At 51.6% G+C, this 24826-nt stretch overlaps 1 protein-coding gene across 3 annotated transcripts; it reads right to left on the bottom strand.

Annotated features, from left to right (window-relative positions):
• Nucleotides 1-310: 310 nt before the first annotated feature.
• Nucleotides 311-23048, bottom strand: URM1 (ubiquitin related modifier 1). 3 transcript variants are annotated; one of them, XM_010362007.2, is made up of 5 exons: nt 22926-23048; nt 15379-15449; nt 4423-4504; nt 3024-3072; nt 311-2776 (listed from the first exon to the last, which is right to left on the bottom strand). In XM_010362007.2, the coding sequence occupies exons 1-5, from the start codon at nt 22958-22960 to the stop codon at nt 2600-2602; spliced, it is 414 nt and encodes a 137-aa protein (XP_010360309.1). In that variant the 5' UTR covers nt 22961-23048; the 3' UTR covers nt 311-2599. The 3 variants fall into 3 exon arrangements, with proteins under 3 accessions (XP_010360309.1, XP_010360311.1, XP_010360312.1); XM_010362009.2 differs by having other exon boundaries at nt 1593-2668; nt 22926-23047; XM_010362010.2 differs by having other exon boundaries at nt 2561-2762.
• Between the last annotated feature and the right edge of the window lie 1778 nt (nt 23049-24826).

Here is a 24826-nt window from a genome sequence, read left to right as displayed (position 1 = left end):
GGAAGTCAGGGGTGAAAGAGGCCGGCCGAATGCGCCCGCTAACTCGTTTCGCAGTTGTTCTAACTTATCACCCCAATACTACCTACCTAAACAAAACAAATCCTCAACCAATCCCTAAATCCCAAACAAACCAACCCCTCCCGCAAGCCCTCCGGACGGGACCGAGAGGCTGAGCCTCCTCCAGCCGCTGCCAGGGTCCGACGGGCAAGCGTCGCCAACGATGCGCTCCAGCCCGGCAATCGCCTCGGCTTTGGAAATAGAACTTGGAAAAACGAATCCTTTTCATTAAAGAAAAATCTTCGGAGATAGCGGGGTTTTATTTGTTTATTTCCTCAAAAGCAGGGATCAGGAGTTGCTTGGGAGAGGGGTGGTTGGGAGCTGCTGGGGGCTGAGCCCAGGTCACTTGTCCCCTGACCCCTTTCCAGCCTGGGGCTAAAAACGACCTGAAATCGTCTGGAGTGCCTTGGCCATGGCCAATTTCAACCACAGTGCTTGCACCCCCATGTGCCAAGAAACCCGGTTTTCCCAGCACCTCCTCCTGCCCTACTCTTCAGCATTAATTGGGGTGTGGTGGGAAAAGGGATATCCCACATCAGGCCTCCCACTCTTTGCAGCCAGAGAAACGGATCCTAGCACCCAGTTTCCAGGACCTGCAATCTGGGGTGTTCCAATCAGGTGCACTGATGGGCTGCTCCTGCAGCTCAGTGGGGTGGAGACAGGGAGGGACCTCCAGATTACAAGAATGGGACAGGCTGACCTTCTGAAAGTGCAGCTATAGGGGCTGTTCCAAGTCTCCTGCTTTGTTCCCTAACATGGAGACCCTGACCTCAGGAACTAGTGAGGGTTGGTCACACAGCCTTTCTGGACAGCACTCAGACCCCAACACTAGCCTTAATTTGCACCCAGACCAGCTCCTCCCCATAGTCCCAACACGGCTGCTCCCACTCCACACAAGCCCAGAGGGCTTCTACCTGTAGTAGTGCTGGAGAAAAGCCCACCAGCCGGCAGGTCATCCATCCCCAAAAGAATGATGTATACACCCCATTCCCCAACACTGCTGGGACAACCTTTTGCCACTTTCATCTCCACAGGGTGAGAGGTGAGAAATTCCACTTTAAATTACTGACATAGAATGAAAAGCAACATTTTGGGTGGGATGACGCTTTTGGTGGGATGTTAGTGCCCTAATTCTTTTTGGGGGTCTCCCTCCAGCAAACAAAGCTCTTTTCTCCAGGTCATGGGAAGGAAAGACCACAGAAAGGTGGCTCAGCAGTCTTATCTATGCCACCCCCATTCTGGGTTGTGAGGCTGCTGGCTGCAGCTGGTGGGACAAAGCCTTGGACAGACGGGTGGGGATGCGTCCTGGGACGCAGACTGGTCAGCACAGACTGACTCTGACACCCCCTTCTCCAGATGGCTCTATTAGACTACCCCGTCTCAGATTGTCTGAGTGTTCACCCCCACCCCTCTTTTGGGTGAAGGGTGAAGGGTAGCTCTGAGGCCCTAGGCTGAGGATGGAGAGGTTGTATCACAGACCATGGCTGGGGGGATATGAGGTGCCACCTGTTTCCAAGGATGAAGCTCCAAGCAAGGCTAGTAAACAACCTAGTCTTTTATTTGCACAAGGCCGGCTGTTGCAAGCACTGAGGCCCCAAGACTTCCAGAAGGGAAGGGGAGGGGGAGCAAACCACTCTGCCTACCAGGTGCTGCCTGCCCCATCCTGCTTCCTGCAGGAGGTGGGAAGGGAGAGAAAATGGACATCTGCACCATCAGGTATCTCCCCAGTTTTCAGCCACTATAAATATTCAGTTGTAGAGGAGGAAACTGAGGCACACAGATCCCCCCAGGCTTCTACTTGCTAGTCCAAGGTTTAACTTACCCCCTCCCCTCATCTCTACCCCCAGCAGAATGAGCTGTAAGCAGCCTGGGGAGGGTCTCAGGAGCCCATCTGGTGGCCTGTGGAGGGGGGCAGGCCAGCTAGGGTCAAGGGCTAGGGGTGGGGGGAGCAGAAGGAGGGGTGTGACTAGAGGAGCAGCTGCTGGCTGGGGGGAGTCAGCACTGAATAGGGGACCCCAGCTGGGGTTCCATACTGATAGCAGTGGGGGACAGGCAGAGCCCTCAGCTGTCCAGACAGGGAAATTGAGGCTGAGAAGCCTCCAATCTTTAGGTAGGGAGGGGCCTTCCTTCAGCTACTCAGGTCCATTCATCTTCCCCATGAAGATGCTGGCTCTGGGGCTGGAGCACCTTGTCAGCGGTCACTCCATGTTTAGAAGGAGGTACAAGGAGTGGAAGGCAGCCAGGTCACCTGGCCACAGAGCCTCCTTCCACTCTTGACAAACCAGAGGGGCACCCTCCCCCATCACAGCTGCTGGAAAAGGGAGTGCTGGGCTCTGGTGCCTGTCTGCCTTCCCCTGCTCACGTGCTTGAGAAAGGCTCATTTTTAGCACCTGGCCTCTTTTCCCTGCCTGGAGGGAGCTTGGGGGACAGAGCAGGGAAGAAGACAGGCAAGGGGGACAGGGAGACCTGGAAGCAGGGCCCAAGTGGATGTCTGATTGCTTCGTTCTCCCCTCTAAGGGTGCCCAGGCCCAGAGAAGGGCCCTCAGCCGCCGTGCAGAGTGGAGATGAAGAGGACGCTGTCCTGGTCCTGAAGCTGATAGTCCAGCTCACCCTGGTGCGGGGCAGAGGAGAGCGGGAGACCCTCAGGGCTACCTTCCCAGTTCCACCCCAGGAGTTGGGAGAGCAGAGGCTGAGGACTGGATGCTCTGGAAGAGACAGACTGTACCAGAAAAATGGGTATCCTATACCTCAACCTGCAAATCTTCAGGATAGAGGGGTACTCCCATGTCCCCAGCTACCCATCCCTTCCTCACCTGGAGTGAGACACTCCAGCAGCCTCAGTGTGGGGCTGGAGTGGGGTGGAGGATTACCCAGCCACTCTATATGTGCCTGAGAGAGGCCCAAGGCTTTCCCACTGAAGCAGCAAGAGCAGGGGCTGGGGGAGGGATGTCACCCGAGGTACTGACCAGTAGCTCCCAGTCGGCATCGTTAATCAGCACCAGAATTCCTGGCCGCCTGTGGGAAAGATAGTGGTGAGTAGCAGGGAGTGAGAGGCAAGAGGCAGTAGCACAGAGGAAGAGAGGCTGAGAGCTTTGGGCTGCAGGAGAGTGTGCTGGGGAGCCTTCCTCCTGGGGTCTGGCTAAAGATCTCCCAGGAAGGGGAGGCTGGTCTGAGTGTGAAGGAAACCAGGTCAGACAGTCATGCATGGTCTTTGCAGCCAGATGGAAAACGGGTGCAAACGCCAGCCAGCACCACCACTCAGACCGCGGGCAGGTCATTTTGTTTCTGAGTATCAGGTTCCTCATCTGAAAATGGGATAAGTGATAGTGTCTGTCCCACAAGGCCTATACGAAAATGAAATCAGCTGATATGTGTGGAGTTCTTGCCACACTGTCACGGTAATCATTAGTGGGACTTTTCAAGGGGTCTAACCTTACTCTCGTTAGCCCTGGAAAAGAACTCCGGCTTTTTTTAGGCCTTTGCATGCCCATCCTGGAGAGGAGGCTGTTTTGCCTCTTCCGAATCAGTTGCCACATGGCAATGTTCATGTGCAGTCCTGCCTGGCATAAGGCAGCGTAGGTCAACATTTGTCAGGCAACTTAGCCTGGCTCCCACTAGTAATGGCCCAAGGAGTGCTGCTGGCCTTAGAGGTGGCCTCCAGGACCACTGGACTATGACCTGAAGGAGGGCTGATCCCCTAGGACCTCACAGTGACCTGTGCTTTGAGGCAAGCACGCGAGCATCACAACTGCACCGGCCACCTTTCACAAGGGGGACTGGCCTTGTTTTAGAAGTAACTTCTTGGCAACTGGAACCTGGTCCTTTCCAAGGAGACTGCTCTGGGCGCCTATGAGGTGTCCCCAGTGAGTGTGTGCATGTGCATGGGTGTGTGCACGCACAGAGTCAATGACTCCTTGGAATTCTAGACCTGTGCTGCACCGTATGGTAATCTACTAGCCACGTGTGGCTATTTAAATACGATAAAATAAAATAGAATATTTAGCTCTTCAGTTGTACTAGCTACATTTTTTCCTCAGCACTTTCTGTGTAGAGAGTAACTGAGGCCCAGAGAAGTGAAGTAAGTCGTCTAAGGTCCCACAGCAAGTCTGTGGCAACCAGAGGGCAGAATCCAAGTTTTCTGAGAAATTCACCAGGCTCCTTTCATCTGGGATTTTAAAAATCCTCAAGAGTTTGGTTTTAGTAACAAGAAAACTGAAAATAGATCTCAGACTATTTTCTGGAGGAGTCAGGGAGGAGAAAGGGGAGAACCAGATTGAGAGAAGGCCAGGACTGAACCTGAGGGTGGGGGCTCAGATATCCGTCCCTCCCTCCACCCCCTTCAGGGAAGGGAGGAATGGGACTCACACGCTGTCTCCCTGGATGAATAACTCTGGCCGCTCTTTTAGCAAATTCTTCTTGATCCAGACGAGCAGGTTCCGGATGTCCCCTGGAGAGGAATGCACAGTACAAACTCTTGTCAAACTCAAATGACACCTGTCCCCCCAGAGCCTTGCCTGGCCCAGAAGGAAATACACATGGGGTTTAGAGGGCTTCTTTTAGACCAGGCTAAAAGATGGCCCATGAACGTGTACATTCCAAAGGTGAGGAAACAGGTTAGGACAGGCCAGTGACTTGCCAGGTGGATCTTCAGAGACAGCTGCACATGGCACTGCTGAAGTCCTGGAGAAGAGGCAATGGGATTTACCTATAGTGGAGGGATTCAAGGCAGATGGTGGGAGGACTGTCGCATCTAAAGGGTTATGAGACAAGCCCCTAACCACAAGTCCTGGAAGCCAGTCTCCAACTGCCATGGCTGGACTTCTGAGAGGACTCTGAAGAGCCCCCGCCACCTTTATCTCTCCAGCCAGTCCCAGATGGGAAGGATTCGGCTTTGCTCTTAGAGGGGTCTGCATATATTTCCCTTTGTGAGGGGAAAAAAACAATTGCTGAGCTGATAACATCAGTTAATTTCCTCTGGCAGAGAGAGAGAAGGATCATTCACCAGCCAGGGATGCTAACAAATCCCTGCTCTACTCCCCTGCCACCACCCCACGCTTCCAGAGCCCTCCAGGCCAGTGGTGGCCAGAGATTTGGGTGACAGGGCCTCTCCTGCTCAGCTAACACTGAGATCTGCCTCCTTGTGGTTCTAGGAGAGCCACCAGTCTCTCTGTATGTCATGCGGAGGCTCAGAGTCACCTGTCTCCAGGGTCACCTCTCCTTTCCTAGGGGCAGCAGTATCGAGCCACAGCACACAGGAATGTGGTTCTATAAACAACTCGAAGCCTATGGTCCTCAACTGTCTGCCCCTGAAACAGGGCCATTCTCCTGAGGCTGCGGAGTTCCTTCTCATTCCCTTAGATGACTTGAGGATAAAGGTCCTAGGGAGACAACTTGCTTCTGGGAAGCCAGCAGAGGGGTTGGGGTTAACCACCCCCATCCTGAGTCAGTATCCACAGGGGTCTGCTGTCCTGGACGAATGCCTGAGACAAAGCTCAGGGCTAAGCTGGAGAAGGCCCAGGTGGGGCCTTGGTTTTCCTGCCTGGAGTCCAGAGTCCAGGAATGCAGGCAAGGGAGAGGCTGCTAGGACTCAGGGAGACTTTGCTTTGCCCCGTCCGGGACCACAGCATGGCACACACACAGCCCCAGCCTTGGGCAGGGAGTTAAGACACACTGGCTGGCACGCGTGCCACCCTCGCTCTGACAGGCCTGCAGCCTGGATGGTCCACTTTGCTCAGTGCCAACTTGCCTGGATCGTATGCCAGCAGAGCACAGGGCCACGGGCAAAGTGTCCATGGACTGAGACTGCCACCTTTCCATTTTAATGTCTCCTTTTAAACAAAGCAGATCAGAGTCTTCATGGTCCCTGGAGCAGGCATGGGATGGGGAGAATGCTGCCTCCAACTAGCTGCAGCCCACTCGGACTCCTGGCTGGGTTCCTCCCTGAGGTCTGGGTTTCAGAGGTTTCCCCTTGGCTCTGAATCCCCTTGGCCTCCATCTTGGCACTGTCTGGTGGGCCGCCAACCCATACATCTTGTGGCCGCTCGATAGAGCCACCGGGGTCTGACACATCCATCAGCCAGCCCTGGCGGGCGGGGGTGTGCCTGTGTGTGTGGAGGCGGCGAGAGGGTCTAGGCAGTGCCTGGCCTGCATGGAACCCGGACTCAATTAGGAGACAGTCCTGGCTCCCTCCAAAGGGAAGGTGCTTCTGCTCTAGTCTGGATAGGCCTGGGGGTGGGGGAAGGGCTAGTGGTCATGGTGGGGTCATCCGAACGATGGCACCAGCATGGAGTCCCAGAGGGATGAGCTGGGGGATGAGTCTGCTGCCCGGTGCTGGCTCATTTATCATGATGCTCCTATTTGCTGAGGTCACTCCCTCCTTCTTCTGCCCACCCCCCACCCAGGCCTGCCCACATTTTTGATAGCCTGTTACCATGGTGAGGCTACCGCATCACCACCCGTATTGTTCCCCCATGCCTGGATTTGGGGGTGGGGAGAGGGGGAACTCATGGCTCCCTTCGCAGGATGCAAGGGCCACTCGGCCTGGCCTGAAACACACCCCCAGGGACATCTTGCTAGGCTTGCTGAGGCACAGACAATATGCAAATAGCCTCCAAGCCAGATGGTCGGCTTCCAAAGGCGCCCAGGGGAGGAGGAAGAGTTAAGCAGAGTCAGGGGCTGGTGGCTTGGGGATGGATGGCTCTGGGATAGATGGGGGCTGGAGACTCTCACTTTCACCTTCCCACTCTGTGTCCTCTTGTCTTCCTTCTCCTACTAGGGGCAGTCTCCCTCCTGGAATCCCATGTGATCACTCAGGAGACAAATATTTATTGAAGCAGCTACTATGTGCAAGGTGCTAGGGAGATGGTAGTGGGCAAGAGGGACACAGAGCTCCCTACCCTCATGGAGCTGGAGGCCAGCAGGAGAGACACACCATACTTAATTGGTTGTGACAAATGCTATCTCCTTCATCTGGGATCAGGAAAGGCCTGGCTGAAGATGTTAAACAGTGAAGCTCAGGTCTGAAGGATGAGTGGCGTGGGAAGCATTCTGGGCAGAAGGATAACACATGGGAAGGCTGGGGCAGGATGGCATGGGCAGGTTGAAGGTAGAACGGAGAAGCTAAGAAGCTCAGCGGGAGATGGGGCCAGGCCTTGAGAACAGGCCTGCTCTCGTAGGGGCCTCTCCCTCCTAGTGAACCTCAGCTGTATCTCCTAGGTATGTGCTTCCTGGGAACCAGGACCCACTGCCCAGGCCTGTGCTTCCATGTGTCTCTGACGTGACACTCGAATCACAATCCGACTCAAACGTATGGCACTACCATTACCATTACTTGAGTGGACAACTGGGGAGGTAGGGAGGGAAGGAGAGAGGAAGAGATTAAAACCATGGACCTTGGAGTCAGACAGGCCTGGTTTTGAGCTAGACTCCATCACTTCCTAGTTCTATGACCTTGGGTAAGGAATTCTTGGAGCCTCAGATTCCTTTTTTGTAAAATGGCCTCAACTTCCTTTTTTTGTAAAATGGGGATGTTAACATTGTCTCATAGGGTCATTGTGGGGGATAAAATAAGACAATATACACAAATCTCTCAGCACTGTAACCTGCATATCAATGCTGTAATTACTCCAGGATCCAGAGGAAGAACCTATACCCCTCGCACTCTCTGGGTTTCTGCACACTCTGCCCAGTGGTCTGGCACCCCAGCTTTAGAGGGCAGGGCAGAACCAACCATGAATCAGATAGTGCTGGGACTGGCTGGGTTTTCTGTGGCATCCAGTATCTTCCCATCAGAAGCTGGAAAGGGAATAAGGGGACGGGAAGAGTAGTGAGGGGTCCTAGATACTGACCTTCCTTCTATTTTAGATGTTTGAACCCACAAGATGTTGGGGTTGGCTAATGCTCTCAGGACAACCCAGGTGGAAGGAATGACACTCTTTGAGGCTAGAGATGCTGGCAGCCAGGCTGCCCCTGGGCACACAGCACCTAGAGGAGGGAGACGGGCACCTAACACAAGGTTTCCAGTGCAGGATGCTTTGGCACCTGGCCTGCCCATCGGGGACAGAGCAGGTGATGAGAGCTGCTGCTCTATGATGGAGTGGTTGAGTTCTGAGTCTACAGCCAGAGGACCTGTGCTGTGTGCTCAATGGCTTTGGCTGGGAAATCACTTCACCTTGCTGCCTGGGTGTCATCCTCTGACAAGCAGGGATAATAATCCAAATACCAAGAGCTGCTGAGGATTACATAAGGCACAACGCCCATGGCAGGCCTGGCAGTGTCACACACACAGGACACGCTCAACAGAAGGCTGCTCTGAGCTGTAAGCCCACAGTGACTTCAGATTCCTCATCCTCTGGGCTCCAGTACCTTCTAAAGGCTGCTGCCAAAGGGAGGATACCCATTGTGGAGAGCACCGACGCAAGCTCCACCAGAATCCCTCCCCCCAGTGGACTTGTCCTACTCTGGGGGACACTGACTGCCCACTGTGGGAGAGCCCCAAAAGGTGTCAGCCTCAGCCTCGCGGGAATGAAAGGGAACAACCTCAAAGTCGTATCTGATACTGACCCTCATCCAGCCTGTCTTTGAACACCTCCAGGGACAGGAGGTCAGCTCCTCTGTGCAGCGGCTCTGATTGTTAAGAGCTTCTTTTCTCCCAAGTAGAAATCTGTCTTCCTGTCATTCCCACCCACTGGGCCTGAATGGTCCACGGGGACCATGCCAACAAATGTACCCCCTCTTCCCCAGGATGGCCCTTCAGATATGGAAGAAAGGATCCCCTAAGTCTTCTCTTCCACAGGTTAAACCGCCTCTGTCCCCACCAAGTCCACCAGGCTCCAAGACAAGCTCTTCGGGGAGCCCACCCCAGGCCTCAGTTGAAAAGGAAAAAGAAAGAGCTGGCAAGGGGGGAGTAACAGAGGAGAGGGGGTGGAGGGAACATCAGAGGGGCCATTTACAAGTGAATGGGGGTAAGAATGGAGCAGTTTGTGGGCTAAACTGGCCGCAGAAGGAGGTTTACAGATGTGCGAGGGGACCTCCTCATTGTTTAATTAAGCAGAAAGTGGATCTTTTCAAAAGCAATTTTGCACAGGGACTGGGAGGGGTGTGGGGAGGAGGGAGGTGGAGAGGGGATCAGCAAACAGGCCCTGAGAGCAGAGAAAGGAACAGCTGGCCCCAGAGAGGCTGTGAAATGCATGCTAAGCAGTTTAAAGCACCCAGGAGCTCCTGCAGCTCCTGCCCTCCCTCACCAGCCACTCTTTAACGCAAGTGGAACAAGCGGAGGGGGCACAATGGCAGGGCAGGGGGAGGAAGACAGGCAGGGAAAGGTGAGGCGGCCAAGTCTACTCTTGGGGCCTGGGCAGGGGGCCTTGGGTCAAAGGGATGCTTGAGTCATAGAGACCAACTCTCAGCAGCCGCAATACCCTAAGTTGGTGGGTGCCTGGCTGGCCCGTTTCAGGAAGATGGCTGTTAAGACATCCCTCCTCTCACATAGCTTCTTACTGGGTCAGCACACTCTGCTTCACAGAATTGTGTATACTTGGATCTTGAAGAAACTTTTCTTATAGATGTCAAAGAGACAACCAGCTCAGTAATGTACAAAACGAGCCCGACTTCCCATCTAACAGATGGGGAAGAAAGAGGCTGGCAGGCATAAGTGATGAGCAACTGCGCGGTCCTAGGCTTCCTCTCTCCCAGTCTCACTCCCTCAGGCCTTTTGCTCATCATTTCTCCCAAAATGACTGGGTTGGAAGCTCTCCCCTGGCCTAGGAGCCACGAGTTCCCTTGTTTGTGAGGCTTGTCACATTCCGAAATCTTACGGCTGCTATTATTTCTGCCGGAACCTCCAAGACTCACTTGGCCAAGTGGCAGCCCCTAGGCTGGGAAGGCTGCCAGATGACATATCTGGGCACGGACTTGGGGGAAGGGTAAGACTCTCCTAGCAGCACCAGGCCCCTGACCCCCAGCTGGGCTCACATGTGCCAGGGTGAGGCCTGGCAGCTGCTAACCAGCTCTGTTGGTGACCTAGGTCACCAACCTAGGTTACCCTGGGTGTGCTGTGTGACCCATGCCTCTGGGCACAACAGGAACCAGGTGTAGGGACTCACAGCCAAGGGACCAAAGACTAAGTGGGCCACTGTGCCTTCCCTCCCACTCCCCTCCTTTCCTCCCAGAGTGGGGATAGGCCCCTGCCTGTTTCCTGAACAGTGCCTGGAAGATGAGGGATAAAAAAATCTGAGTCCCAGCCCAGCCTTCCTACTTGGGTAACTCTGGACAGGCCTCAGGTGCCTTCTTCCTTCTTTTTTAGGGGTCTCTTTTATCTCTTGAGGTTATCACGAAAGTTGAAATAAGTAGCTGTTGAACTCATGAATAAATTAAGGAAAGTGTAAAAATTGGAAAATATAAGATGTTAGAGTGGGGCCGGGCGCAGTGGCTCATGCCTGTAATCCCAGCGCTTTGGGAGGCTGAGGCAGGCAGATCAAGAGGTCAGGAGATAGAGACCATCCTGGCTAACATGGTGAAACCCCGTCTCTACTAAAAATACAAAAAAATTAGCCAGGTGTGGGGGCAGGCGCCTGTAGTCCCAGCTACTTAGGAGGCTGAGGCAGGAGAATGGCATGAACCCAGGAGGCGGAGCTTACAGTGAGCCAAGGTCACATCACTGCACTCCAGCCTGGGAGACAGAGCAAGACTCTGTCTCAAAAAAAAAAAAAAAAAAAGATGTTACAGTGATTCAGGGAGCCTCTTGGGCTAGATGGTGATGGGGTTAGTGGCAAAGTGCTAGGACTCTGAAATTCAGTGGCCTGAAAGCTAGTTCTGAATCCCAGCTCTGCTATTTAAATAACTATGACTTGGGGTGAGACCCCTAACTTCTCTAAATTTTGGTTTCTACCTTTTATTTGTTTTGTTTTTTTGTTTTTGAGATGGAGTCTCGCTCTGTTGCCCAGGCTGCAGCGCAGTGGCGTGATCTTGGCTCACTGCAACCTCCACCTCCAGGGTTCAAGCGATTCTCCTGCCTCAGCCTCCCGAGTAGCTGGCACTACAGGCGCCCGCCACCACACCCAGCTAATTTTTTGTATTTTCAGTAGAGACAGGGTTTCACCATGTTGGCCAGGATGGTCTCGATCTCTTGACCTCGTGATCCGACCACCTCAGCCTCCCAAAGTGCTGAGATTACAGGCGTGAGTCACCGTGCCTGGTGGCCTTTTTTGTTTTTGAGATGGAGTTTTGCTTCTGTTGCCCAGGCTGCAGTGCAGTGGTGCGGTCTCAGCTCACTGCAACCTCCGCTCCCTGGGTTCAAGCAATTCTCCTGCCTCAGCCTCCCAAGTAGCTGGGATTACAGGTGCCCGCCACCATGCCCAACTATTTTTATATTTTTAGTAGAGAAAGGGTTTCACCATGTTGGCCTGGATGGTCTTGAACTCCAGACCTCAGGTGATCTGCCTACCTTGGCTTCCCAAATTGCTGGGATTACAGGCATGAGCCACCACACTCAGCCTTGGTATGTTACCTTCTTAAAGAGACCTCTGGTGACCACCTATTAGTCCCATCCAAGTACTCTTGTTCTCCTCATGCCAATTACTAAAAGTTGTAATGATGCAGTTATACATTCATTTGTTTACTTGTTTATTCCCTGGCTCCATTCCCATTACATTGCTAACTCTATAAGGGCAAGGACCATATCTATTTTGCTCACTAATGAATATCCAGTAACTTAGTACAGTGATCGCACAAAGAGGGCACTAGACATAGATTTGCCAGCTACATCAAAGAATAAAGTACTTTTTTTTTTTTTTTGAGACGGAGTCTCGCTCTGTCGCCCGGGCTGGAGTGCAGTGGCCGGATCTCAGCTCACTGCAAGCTCTGCCTTCCGGGTTTACGCCATTCTCCTGCCTCAGCCTCCCGAGTAGCTGGGACTACAGGTGCCTGCCACCTCGCCTGGCTAGTTTTTTGTATTTTTTTTAAGTAGAGACGGGGTTTCACTGGGGGTTTCACCGTGTTAGCCAGCATGGTCTCAATCTTCTGACCTCGTGATCCACCCGTCTCGGCCTCCCAAAGAGCTGGGATTACAGGCTTGAGCCACCGCACCCGGCCATAAAGTACTTTCTTATTTTGAGAAAGGGTCTGACAGCCTCAGGTCTGTTGCCCAGACTGGAGTGCAGTGGCACGCTACTAGCTCACTGCAACCTCCACATCCCGGGCTCGAGCCATCCTCTGACCTCAGCCTCCCAAATAGCTGGGACTACTGGGATGCACCACCATACTCAGCTAATTTTCATATTTTTTGTAGAGACGGGGTTTCACCATGTTGCCCAGGCTGGTCTCAAACTCCTGGGCTCAAGCGACTCACCTGTCTTGGCTTCCCAAAGTGCTGGCCACTGTGCCCAGACAAATAAAGTATTTTCTACTGTACCTGACAATGCTGAGTACTCAGTCAATGAATGAGTGAAATGGGGCTTGAATTATGAGAATCTGTGGGCCAGGCAGTGGTTCATGCCTGTAATCCCAACACTTTGGGAGGTTATGGTGGGCGGGTCACTTGAGGTCAGGAGTTAAGAGACCAGCCAGGCCAACATGGTGAAACCCTGTCTCTACTAAAACTTACAAAAATTGGCCAGGCATGGTGGCACGTGCCTGTAGTCCCAGCACTTTGGGAGGCTGAGGCGGGCAGATCCGAGGTCAGGAGATCGAGACTATCCTGGCCAACATGGTGAAACCCTGTCTCTACTAAAATACAAAAAACTAGCTGGGCGTGGTGGCGTGCGCCTGTAGTCTCAGCTACTCGGGAGGCTGAGGCAGGGAAATCGCTTGAACCCAGGAGGCGGAGGCTGCAGTGAGCTGAGATCACACCACTGCACTCCAGCCTGATGACAGAGCAAGACTCTGTCTCAAAAAACAAAAAAGCATACAAAAATTAGCCAGGTGTGGTGGTGCCTGCCTGTAATCCCAGCTACTTGGGAGGCTGAGGTGGGAGAATCGCTTGAAACCAGGAGGTGGGGGTTGCAGTGTGCCGAGATTCCACTACGGCACTTCAGCCTGGGAGACAGAGTGAGACTCCATTTCAAAAAAAAAAAAAAAAAAAGAAAATTTGTGGGTTTTCATGTCAGACAAAATCCAGAGGAAATAAATAATAACTTGTGATATTTTAATAAACTTCCAGGCAAGGTCTTTGAGACTGAATCTTTGAGAAGCCTCTTCTGAGAGCACTGTGTGCCCTCCCAAGGCTGCATGGCCATCTGTCAAACTAAGAAATAGTCACCTTTAGCACCCCATGTCTTCCTTGACCAGGGACACACAATCCTGACACTAAACCCCAGCCACATACCCCCTCCCAGCTCAATGTGGGCAGTGCCCTGCTCCTTAATAAGTGTCCCCCAGCCTCCAAGTGTGGCAGACAGACCCCACCCTGTGCCACTGCTCTCCAACCTGAGGGAGGGACAGAAAGGTGTGACAGCCAGTGAATCTGAGCAATAATAATTGATTACTGGCAGATGTGAGTCCAGTTCCAGAAGAATACTGCCAAATCTCACTTGGCCATTTTCTGTTTTTCTCCCCATACATATTCTGATTTTTTTTTTTTTTTTTGAGACAGGGTCTCACTCTGGCACCCAGGCTGAAGAACAGTGGCGTGATCATAGCTCACCGTAGTCTCGATCTCCTGGGCTCAAGCAATCCTTCAGCATCAGCCTCTAAAACAGCTAGGAACATAGGTGCATGCCACTATGCCTGGCTGATTTTTTATTTTTCTGTAGAGAGAAGGTTTTGCCATGTTATTCAGGCTGGTCTCAAACTCCTGGGCTCAGGTAATCCTCCTACCTCAGCCTCCCAAAGTGTTGGGATTACAGGCGTGAGCCACTGCGCCTGGCCTATTTTCTTCTTTTTCTTTTTTTTTTTTGAGATGGAGTTTTGCTCTTGTTGCCCAGGCTGGAGTGCAGTGACATGATCTCGGTTCACTGCAACCTCCACCTCCCGGGTTCAAGTAATTCTCCTGCCTCAGTCTCCCAAGTGACTAGGATTACAGATGCCTGCCATCGCGCCAGCTAATTTTTGTATTTTTAGTAGAGACAGGGTTTCATCATGTTGCTCAGGCTGGTCTCAAACTCCTGACCTCATGATTCGCCTGCCTCGGCCTCCCAAAGTGCTGGGATTAGAGGTGTGAGCCACCATGCCCGGCCTGACTTGACCATTTTCTACCACCCACCTCCAGGAACCTCATTTCCTGTCTCTTAATATAAATGATGCCTTCTTCTCCCCAGAAGTATCTCAGTCATAGGTGGAAACTGGAATCCCATCCCTGAGCCCTTGCTAGAATCCACTGCGAAGGTTACAAAAGATCTGAACACCTGCCGTATATCTCGTCCGCAGCCCCTAGGCTATCCTGACAGTTACCCAGCCAAAGATCTGCAAGTTAATTCTTTAAAACCTCCCAATTGAAAGGCAGGGACTGGTTTTTTTTTTTTTTTTTTTTTTTTTTTTTTTTTTTTTTGTGACAGAGTCTTGCTCTGCCGCCCAGGCTGGAGTGCAGTGGCACGATCTTGGCTCATTGAAACCTCTGCCTCCCAGGTTTAAGCAATTCTCCTGCCCCAGCCCCCTGAGTAGCTGGGATTACAAGTGCGCACCGCTATGCCTGGCTAATTTTTTGTATTTCTAGTACAGATGTGGTTTCGCCATGTCGGCCAGACTGGTCTGGAACTCCTGGTCTCAAATGATCCGCCCACCTTAGCCCCCCAAAGTGCTGGGATTACTGAGCCTCCACGCCTGGCCTGGGACTGGCTTTTGTTCAGGTCTGTCTCCACAATGATGAGCACATGGTCTGCTGCATAGGAGGTGCTCAGTTTATATTTGTTCAAGAAAGATTAACAAGCATTTGTTTTTGTTTGTTTGTTTGTTTTTGAGATGGAGTCTTGCTTTGTTGTCCAAGCTAGAGTACAGTGGCATGATCTTGGCTCACTGCAACCTCCACCTCCCGGGTTCCAGTTCAAGTAATTCTCCTGCCTCAGCCTCCTGAGTAGCTAGGATTACATGCACACACCACCACGCCCAGCTAATTTTTGTATTTTTAATAGAGACGGGATTTCACCATGTTGGCCAGGCCGGTCTCGAACTCCTGACCTTGTGCTCACCGCCCACCTTGGCCTCCCAAAGGGCTGGGATTACAGGCGTGAACCACTGGGCCCGGCCGTGCAGACTCTTTTTATTCCTCTGCCTGCTAGAGAGGCAGCTTAGCACATGGGTGCAGAACACAGGCCTGAACAGGGCTGAGTGTTCCCCAAGGACCAACTCCTGTTCAACGGCCCCAAGAGAGGGGTTCAGAAAGCCAGTACTCACAGGGTTCCTCCTGTCCAGGCAAAGTGACTTGATGTTTCTTAATACCGTCAAACAGGAGCTCCGCACCACCTCTGCAAAGGAGGACCAGAGAAAAAGACAGCTAGGTGAGGTCCTGCAAATAGGAAGAGGTAGCGGAAACGGAAAACTGAGGATAGGGCTGGTAATGAAGCCCGAGAGAAGCAGAGACGAAGGTGCAGAAACACCTTGGGTGCAGTGACCAATTCTTTTTCTTCCCCTTTCTTTTTTTTTTTTTTTTGAGACGGAGTCTTGCTCTGTCGCCCAGGCTGGAGTGCAGTGGCCGGATCTCAGCTCACTGCAAGCTCCGCCTCCCGAGTTTACGCCATTCTCCTGCTTCAGCCTCCCGAGTAGCTGGGACTACAGGCGCCCGCCATCGCTAGTTTTTTTGTATTTTTTAGTAGAGACGGGGTTTCTTTTTTTCTTTTTTCCTTTTTTTTTTTTTTTTTTTTTTTTTTTTTTTTTTTGAGACGGAGCCTTGCTCTGCCGCCCAGGCTGGAGTGCAGTGGCCGGCTCTCAGCTCACTGCAAGCTCCGCCTCCCGGGTTCAGCCATTCTCCTGCCTCAGCCTCCCGAGTAGCTGGGACTACAGGCGCCTGCCTCGTCGCCCGGCTAGTTTTTTGTATTTTTTAGTAGAGACGGGGTTTCACCATGTTAGCCAGGATGGTCTCGATCTCCTGACCTTGTGATCCGCCCGTCTCGGCCTCCCAAAGTGCTGGGATTACAGGCTTGCGCCACCGCGCCCGGCCACCCTTTCTTTCTTAGAGACAGGGTCTCACTCTGTCACCTATGCTGGAACGCAGTAGTGCAATCATAGCTCACTATAACTTTGAATTCCTGGGTTCAAGAGACCTTCCTGTTCAACCTCCGAAATAGCTAGGACTACAGGTGCATGCTACCATGCCACCATATCAGGCTACTTTTTATATTTACATTTACATTTATATTTATATTTATTTATTTATTTATTTATTTATTTATTTATTTATTTTTTGAGACAGAGTCTCGCTCTGTCGCCCAGGCTGGAGTGCAGTGGCCGGATCTCAGCTCACTGCAAGCTCTGCCTCCCGGGTTTACGCCATTCTCCTGCCTCAGCCTCCCAAGTAGCTGGGACTACAGGCTGCCCGCCACCTCGCCCGGCTACTTTTTTGTATTTTTTAGTAGAGACGGGGTTTCACCGTGTTAGCCAGGATGGTCTCGATCTCCTGACCTCGTGATCCGCCCGTCTCGGCCTCCCAAAGTGCTGGGATTACAGGCTTGAGCCACCGCGCCCGGCCTTATATTTATATTTATATTTCACTTTGTTTAGTCTCACTCTGTTGTCCAGGCTGGAGTGCAGTGGTGTGATCTCAGCTCATAGCAACCTCCGCCTCCCAGGTTAAAGCGATTCTTGTGCCTCAGACTCCCGAGTAGCTGGAACTACAGACATGAGCCACCATGCCTGGCTAAATTTTGTATTTTTAGAGAGAGAGTTTCACCATGTTGGCCAGGCTGGTCTAAAACTCTTGACCTCAGGTGATTCACCCACCTTGGCCTCTCAAAGTGCTGGGATTACAGGCGTGAGCCACTGACCCCGGCCCATATCAGGTTAATATTTAAATTTTTTTGTAGAGATGGAATCTCGCTGTGTTACCCAGGCTGATCTCAAACTCCTGGCCTAAAGCAATCCTCCCACTTCAGCCTCCCAAAGCACTGGGATTACAGGCACAAGCCACTCTGCCCAGACCCAGTGACTAATTCCTAAATATGACTTCTAATGTGGTAAAGTAGGATATAACTTTTACTAATAATCAAGTACCGGCTAGGTGTGGCGGCTCACACCTGTAACCCGAGCACTGTGGGAGGTGAGGCGAGATGACTGCTTGAGGCCCGGAGTTTGAGATGAGCCTCAGTGAAACAAAGCCTCGGTGACATAGCAAGACCTTGTCTCTATGTTATTATTATTAATATTATTAGGCGCCCAGCAAATTATCTATTTATTTATTTTTGAGACAAGGTCTTGCTTTGTCACCCAGCATGGAGTGTAGTGGCACAATCACAGCTCACTGCAGCCTTGACCTCCTAGGCTTAAAAGCAATCCTCCCACATCAGACCCCCAAGCAGCTGGGACTATAGGTACACGGCATCACACTCAGCTAATTTTATACTTTTTGTAGAGATGGGATTTCGCCATGTTGCTCAGGCTGGTCTTAAACTCCTGAGCTCAAGTAATCTCCCTGCCTTGGCCTCCCAAAGTGCTGAAATCACAAGCATGAGCCACTGTGCCTCGCCTATTTTATTTTATTTATTTTATTTTATTTTATTTATTTATTTTTTTATTTATTGAGATGGAGTCTCACTCTGTTGCCCAGGCTGGAGCGCAGTGGTGTGATCTTGGCTCACTGCAACCTCTGCCTCCTGGGTTTAGGCAATCCTCTGCTTCAGCTTCCAGAGTAGCTGGGATTATATGCACGTGCCAGCACACCTGGTTAATTTTTGTATTTTTTTTTCAGTGGAGACGGGGTTTTGCCATTGTGGCCAGGCTGGTCTTGAACTCCTGACCTCGTGATCCACCTGCCTCAGCCTCCCAAAGTGTTGGGATTACAGCTGTGAGCCACCGCGCCTGGCCTATTTATTTTTTGAGACAAAGTCTCACTGTCAACCCAAGCTGGTGTGCAGTAGCGTGATCGCAGCTCACTGCAACCTCAACCTCCTGGGTTCAAGCGAACCTCCCACGTCAGCCCCCAAGTAGCGGGACCACAGGCACGTGTCACCACACCTGCCTAATTTTATTTTATTTTTTTGTAGAGACAGGGTCTCCCTATGTTGTCCAGGCTGGTCTTGAACTCCTGGACTCAAGCAATCCTCCCAAAGTGCTGGGATTAGAGTTGTGACTCATCATGCCTGGCTCTGTCTCTAATTATTAAAAAATAAAATAAAGTACCCAAATTTGCAGACTCTTGTTTTCTTGTTTTAACTCCTCTGCCTTCTAGAGAGGCAGCTTACCACACAGGTGCAGAACACAGCCTTTGGAGCTGTTGGCCCCAGTGTGAAGCCCAGGCTCCAACTCTTCCTATGTTGAGACCTTAGATGTGTGACTCAATCTTCGTTTTCCCCTGTTATTAAAATAATTTGGGGGCCAGACACAGTGGCTCACACCTGTAACCCTAGCACTTTGGGAGGCTGAGAGGAGAGGGGGGATTGCTTAAGTCCAGGAGTTCAAGAGCAGCCTGGGCAACATGGCAACACCTTGTGTCTACAAAAAATACAAAAATTAGCTGGGCATCGTGGTGCATGCCTGTAGCCCCAGCTACTTGGGAGACTGAGGTGGGAGGATCACCTGAGCCTGGGAGGTTGAGGCGCAGTTAGCCAAGGTCACGCCACTGTACTCCAGCCTGGGAGACAGAGTGAGACACTGTCTCAAAACTAATAATTAAAAAATATTTTATAACAGAGATGAGGTCTCACTATATTGCCCAGGCTGGTCTTGAACTCCTGGGCTCAAGCAATACTTCTGCCTCGGCCTCCCAAAGTGCTGGGATTATAGGCGTGAGCCACCATGCCTGGCCTTGACTCAATCTTAAGCTTCAGTCTTTCCATATGGAAAAATGTTGAGGAGCCACTGTGAGGCACTCTGGAGATCCTGTGCATCTAAGGGTTTCCTCTGGCCAGATGATGGTTTGAAATGCTCCTGCCCATGCCACCTGCTGCTGACCAGGTAGGCACATCACAGTGCTGGAGGCTGAGAGAGTCCATGGGGCCTGGCATCAACTAAGAACAACTGTTCACGTCGCCTCACCATTTATAAGATGTTCCTCATCTCATTTCATCCTCAGGGAGTCCCAGGGAAGAAGGGAGGAGGTAGATATTATTAACTCACTTTGATAGAAAAGTAGACTCAAGTCTAGAGAGGTTAAGCAACTAAATTGTCCAAGGTTAGACAGGCAGGGGCTGAACTATTATAATTTGAGTCTAACTGATTCCAGCTTAGCACCAGGAGACTGGTCAGAAAAAAAACAGGACTTCCCAAAGGTCAGAAAGCCTCTTGAGGGCAGAGTTTGGTTCATTTCTGTGTCCCAGCACCTGGCCAAGGGAAGGCGGGGACTACAGAGGTGACTGGAGCCAAGTCCAGCAGCTGAGGCTTCTGAGATGAGCGCCAGGGCTCTTTCAGCGCCCCATGCTGCTTCTCCCTCTGGGTCTCCCTATTCCCATCTCAGACTTCTTGTGGATCTTAACTGAAAAGGCCTTACCAGACTTTTGAAGGATGCGATGTCTTCCACCCCACCACCCTTTCCCAATTTCAGGGAACAGAGATGTCCTGAGACAGCCCACTGGGAGGCAAAGGCAAGGCAAGCATTGTCATGGGGAAAACATGGGGCGACTGTCATCCAAACAAGGTCACGCTTTGTTGATGCAGAAATGTGGAGGGGGAGAGGAGGCCCATCTGTGGCCGCGCACAGGGCCATTTCAGCTGCAAGCCCGCACAGAGCCTCCATTTATCCCCTTCCAAGAGCCTCGTTTTCTCCTGGGTGGGGGTTGGCACATGCAGCAGCTGGGGTGGGGGAGGGTGACAGGCAAGGGGCTCAGGAGTTGGGGGTCAGAGAAGAGGGATGGGAACTGAAGGCACTGGGACTCAGGCAAACAACCAAGACTGGCCAAACCTGGTGGTGCCAGGCTCAGAGGCCGAGGCTGTTTTTCCCTTTACAAGCGGATGAAGGGAGAACCAGTCTCGCTCAGAGAGTGACCTGTCACTGCTGAATTCACTGGCCCTCAAGGGAGGGGTTGGCATTTCTGCTGTCAGCACATCTGGAGTGGGGGAAGGTGCATGCCCAGCCTCAAGAGTGATTCAGGGAGGCAGACAAGGGGCCTGTTCTAGCCCAGGAGAGACCCAAGGCCAGACTCTCATAAGATCTGCTATTCAAACTCAACTGACATATCTCCATCTTCCTTCCACCCCCCAATTCTTGGTGGATGTGTTTGTTGATACCAGTGACAGGTACAGATATTCTCAAAACTGCCTTCACCATTTCTAATGTATCTTCATCTTTTAATCTTCTGTATATACACATACATATACATGTACATATCTATTTTGTTTATTTACTTCCTCTCCACCTGCTGGGCTGCAAGCTCTGCCTAAAACAGGGCCTGGCACATAGTAGACACTCAACAAATATCTGCTAAAAGAAAGGAAATGCCCATTTCTCCCAGTTCTTCTCTGACCTCAATGACATTCCCTCCTTTTGCCAATACCTCCCCAACTTGGGAAGGAGGAAGAGAGATGTGTGACGGAGAGAATTTCACATCTGGGCCTTTACAACATGGACCACAGGGACACAAAACACAACTGTATTACATACTTTGAATTCTGCGTGACCTGAGAAAACGTTCTGTTGAGAACAGTTCAGGGGGAAGACAAAGGGTGGCAGACCTGGTCACTGACAAGAAGGAAGGTGTAAGGGGCCTTCCAAAGGGTCTCTGGAGGAGCTAGTGGGGCCAAGAGGGCTATATCTGCTCAGGAGGGAGACCCTTCCAGGACTGGAGTGGGAGTGGGGCCACTAACGGACAAAAGGGAGAAAATGATGGGCGTGTTCGCCTTTGCAAATTTGCTCCAGTTCTGGATAAAGGGTGAATCATGTCTGCTAAGATACATAGGAAATGAAAGAAAGGTCAGGGCGAAAACATGCATCAGCACAAGGACAAAGAGAGAAGGCGCCTGGGTTGAGCATCACGTTGGGCATTCCTGCTTCCTGAGAAGCTGCAATTTTCATGGAACACTGCTGCTGTGATAGGAGGTGATAGAAGGTGGGTGGAGGAATGTTGTCCTGCCTTGCCAGGGGTCATTATTCCAATCTGGGAGGTAAGGGAGACTGAAGTTAGAGATGATTGGGTCAGAAAAAGGGCAACTGTGCTGGTGTGTAAGCTCTGGAAAGCAAGGGCCTGGTCTTCCTCACATGACTTCCCCACTGAGCTAGCATAGTACCTGGCAGAGACATTCTTGATAAACAAAGACCATGTCTGACACATGAGGATGAAAGGCAAGTTGTCCACAGATAAATCTTTTTTTTTTTTTTTTGGTAGAGATGAAGTCTCCCCATGTTGCCCAGGCTGGTCTCGAATTCTTGGGCTCAAGTAGTCCTCCTGCCTCAGCCTCCCAAAGTGCTGGGATTACAGGCATGAGCCTTCATGCCTGGCCTAGATAAATCTTAACATAGCAGCCTGTGGTTTCTCTCTTTCCAGCTCTGCTGAGGCCTGTTAAGGAAGAAGGGATCCTCCTAGAATCCCAGGCTTTAGGGAATGTAGCTGGCCAAGGGTCAGGGAGGCAAAACAGTGAGGAGTCCAGACCAATACAGTTCTAATTGGATCCAAGCAGTCAGACAATATCAATTAAAATGCACTTAGTCATGAGACTTACCCCCCTTCTAAGGGGCAGAAATGCTAAACGCTGTAGGGCACGGACAGACTTCTATTTATCTTTGTATCCTCAGTGTCTGGCTTGCTGCCTGGCACATGGTAGGCACTCAATAAATGGCTGGTGAATGAACTACCCAATTACCGGAAAACATGAAAGAAACAGGAGGCATCCAATGAGAAGAAAGGCACTGGGCAGAGGTTTTAGATTCCCATTCCAGACTTTGCCTTTCACATAGACCTTGGCTTGTTTATCTACCCACACACCCACATACACACCTATTCCCTCTTTTCAACGTGATTCTGGAAAGTACACCACCCATCTTTCAAGGTGTCAGTTTCTTTGCCTTCTCTCTAAACTCTGCAGTTTCTCTCAGCTTTGAAACCATATGATAAACCTGTTTGTAGGAAGCACAAAATAGTGCCTTGAGTAGACTTCCCCTCTGCTCTGTGTTTCTTCAGTAATTGGTGTGTGTCCCAATTTCTGCATTTTTCGTCTTGTGTATACTATACTGTCCATGTTAGTTCCCTTCAGTGTGATTTCTTATTTGTCCTCATATCGCCACCTGACTCAAGTTCTGCAGAAGGCACTCAAGTTCTGCAGAAGTTTACTGACTGTCCTGAAGGAGGCTCAGGTCTGTTTAGTATCCCCAAGTCTTGGGAAAGAAAAAGAAAAAAGTCCCGCCCTGGCCACTACATCCCACGAGAAACAAGACCTTAATAACAATGTAAAAGGGAACTGCTGCCCAAAGAATGAAATCAGTGGGTGGAGGGGTGGTCCTTCTTGGTTCTAGGAGCTCAGATGCAGATGCCAAACAGATGGGATTGGTCCGACACAAGAATGGAAAAGGACATAGAGAGGCTGCCTGCTAACAGTCACGACCTTCGACTCCGACGGAGCACAGGGCACCGAGGGGTAAACAGAGAGCATCTCCCTCCCAATGTGCGCCTCTATTTCCCGACATGCGGCCTCATCGCTAAGGGAGACTGGCCTCTCAGACTCTCCTAGGCGGGTGGCGTAGCTCACAGCGGGTACTGGGACACCCAGTGATTCGGCCGTGTCAGGCCCCAAGGCAGAAGGAAAGGAATTCCGGGCCCGACGACTTCAATCTATCCCCATGGCGCCCCAGCTCTGTGACTCACCCGAACTCCACCTCCACTGACAAGGGCGCTGCCATGTTGAGGAAGCCGAGCTTGCAGGAAACTCCTCTCAACTTCCGGCGCGCCCGCAAATTTCCGGGCGTCTCCGGGCGCCGCGGACGGAAGAGGCGGTGCCCAGGGACAAAGCTTCGTCAGCTGTTGGAGGAAGTCACCGAGGGGAGGGGAGGGGAGGGGAGGGGAGGGAAAGGGGTGGCGGACTCGGGGAAGTGGTGGTGGGGGGAAGGTCCTCGGCGCTGTTGAGGCTGTGAATCGATCTGCCTCCGTCTTTCACCTACTGGGTTCAGAGACCCAGGGTGGGAAGCGCCTTGTACGGGACCACAAGCAGGCGGAGGAGAGCCCCCAGCATCTTTGCGACGTGACTGTGAGCCACGTAACTGCTTATCTTGCATGAGTTAGAATCTCTTCAGTCTACACACCGCTTGGGCGAGCCCATCCACTCGTCTGGTTTGAATTATAAGTGACTCCCAGATCTTTATTTCCGACCCAGAATCTCTCCTGAGCGGACGACTCGCTATCCAGCCGCTTCCTTTGCTGTCGATTTGGATATCACTCGTTCGACAGCTGTTCATTGCCTCCCTGTGCCAGGCATTTTGATGGGTGCTAGTGGTAAAGGGGATGGGCAAGGTTCCTGCCCTATTTAGGGCACTCACAGTCTAGCGGGGAGACTAACTGTAGCCAAATAAGCATGCTAATACTAAGACATGTACAACCTCAAGAAAGGAACTGAAGTTATAGGAACTTCAAAAGGAAAACTGAGTAGACTGGACTTGCTGAGCTCTAAAGCCTGAGTCAACCAGGTGGCTGTGAGGGGAGAGAAGCCTCTAGGAGCATTCCAGTGAGGAAGACAAAAGGCCCAGAGGCTCTGAGTGAGAACATGCTGGAACGGAGAGGAAAGTGGAAGTTAGGGAGCCTTTCATCCGTCTAGAGATGGAACTGCAAAGGTGGGCAGGGGCCAACCTCTGCCTTGTAAGCAGGTAAACATTTCAGTCTCTAGGAGCAGTGGGAGACTACTGAAGGGTTTTGGGAGACAGTGGCATTTTAGAATTGTGTTTTGAAACATCATTTCTGGCTGCAATGTGGAGGTTGATTTGAGGGGAATAAGGAAAGAGACAAGAGCCCAGTTGCAAAAGCCCAGGGCAGGCCGGGTGCGGTAGCTCACGCCTGTAATCCCAGCACTTTCGGAGGCTGAAGCGGGCGGATCACGAGGTCAAGAGATCAAGACCATCCTGGCCAACATGGCGAAACCCTGTCTTTACTAAAAAAATTCGAAAATTAGCTGGATGTGGTGGTGCGTGCCTGTAATCCCAGCTACTCGGGAGGCTGAGGCAGAAGAATTGCTTGAACCCGGGAGGTGGAGGTTGCGGTGAGCCAACATCGAGCCACTGCACTCCAGCCTGGTGACAGAGCGAGAGCGAGACTGTCTCAAAAAAAAAAAAAAAAAAAAAAAAAAGCCCAGGGCAGAAATGGAATGAAGTTGGCCAGGCACGGTGGCTCATGCCTGTAATGCTAGCACTTTGAGAGGCCGAGACAGGCGGATCACGAGGTCAGGAGTTCGAGACCAGCCTGGCCAACATGGTGAAACCCTGTCTCTACTAAAAATACAAAAATTAGCCAGGCATGGTGGCAGTCTTCTGTAATCCCAGCTACTCCGGAGGCGGAGGCAGGAGAATCCCTCAAACCCAGGAAGCAGCAGAGGTTGCAGTAAGCCAAGATTGTGCCACTGCACTCCAGCCTGGGCGACAGAGAGAGATTCTAAAAAAAAAAAAAAGAAATGGAATGAAGTAGATGTCCTGTGGGTATCTAAACACCAACACTTCCAAAACTGAACTCAGCATTGGTAGAGGGTGATGGTGTAGCCTAGTGGTTAAGGGCAGAATGATGTA

This window comes from Rhinopithecus roxellana, chromosome 16 (assembly GCF_007565055.1).
Source record: "Rhinopithecus roxellana isolate Shanxi Qingling chromosome 16, ASM756505v1, whole genome shotgun sequence".
NCBI lineage: Eukaryota > Metazoa > Chordata > Mammalia > Primates > Cercopithecidae > Rhinopithecus > Rhinopithecus roxellana.
Note: the sequence above shows the minus strand (reverse complement) of the source record. Positions and strands in the feature narration are given on the sequence as shown.

Coding starts and splice junctions, on each gene's coding strand:
- URM1 (XM_010362007.2), bottom strand. CDS start 22,960: ATGGCAGCGCCCTTGTCAGTGGAGGTGGAGTTCGG. Junction 3,073..4,422: donor TTCATCCAGGGAGACAGCGT/GTGAGTCCCATT, acceptor TCTTTCCCACAG/GCGGCCAGGAATTCTGGTGC. Junction 2,777..3,023: donor ATGCCGACTGGGAGCTACTG/GTCAGTACCTCG, acceptor TTTCTGGTACAG/TCTGTCTCTTCCAGAGCATC.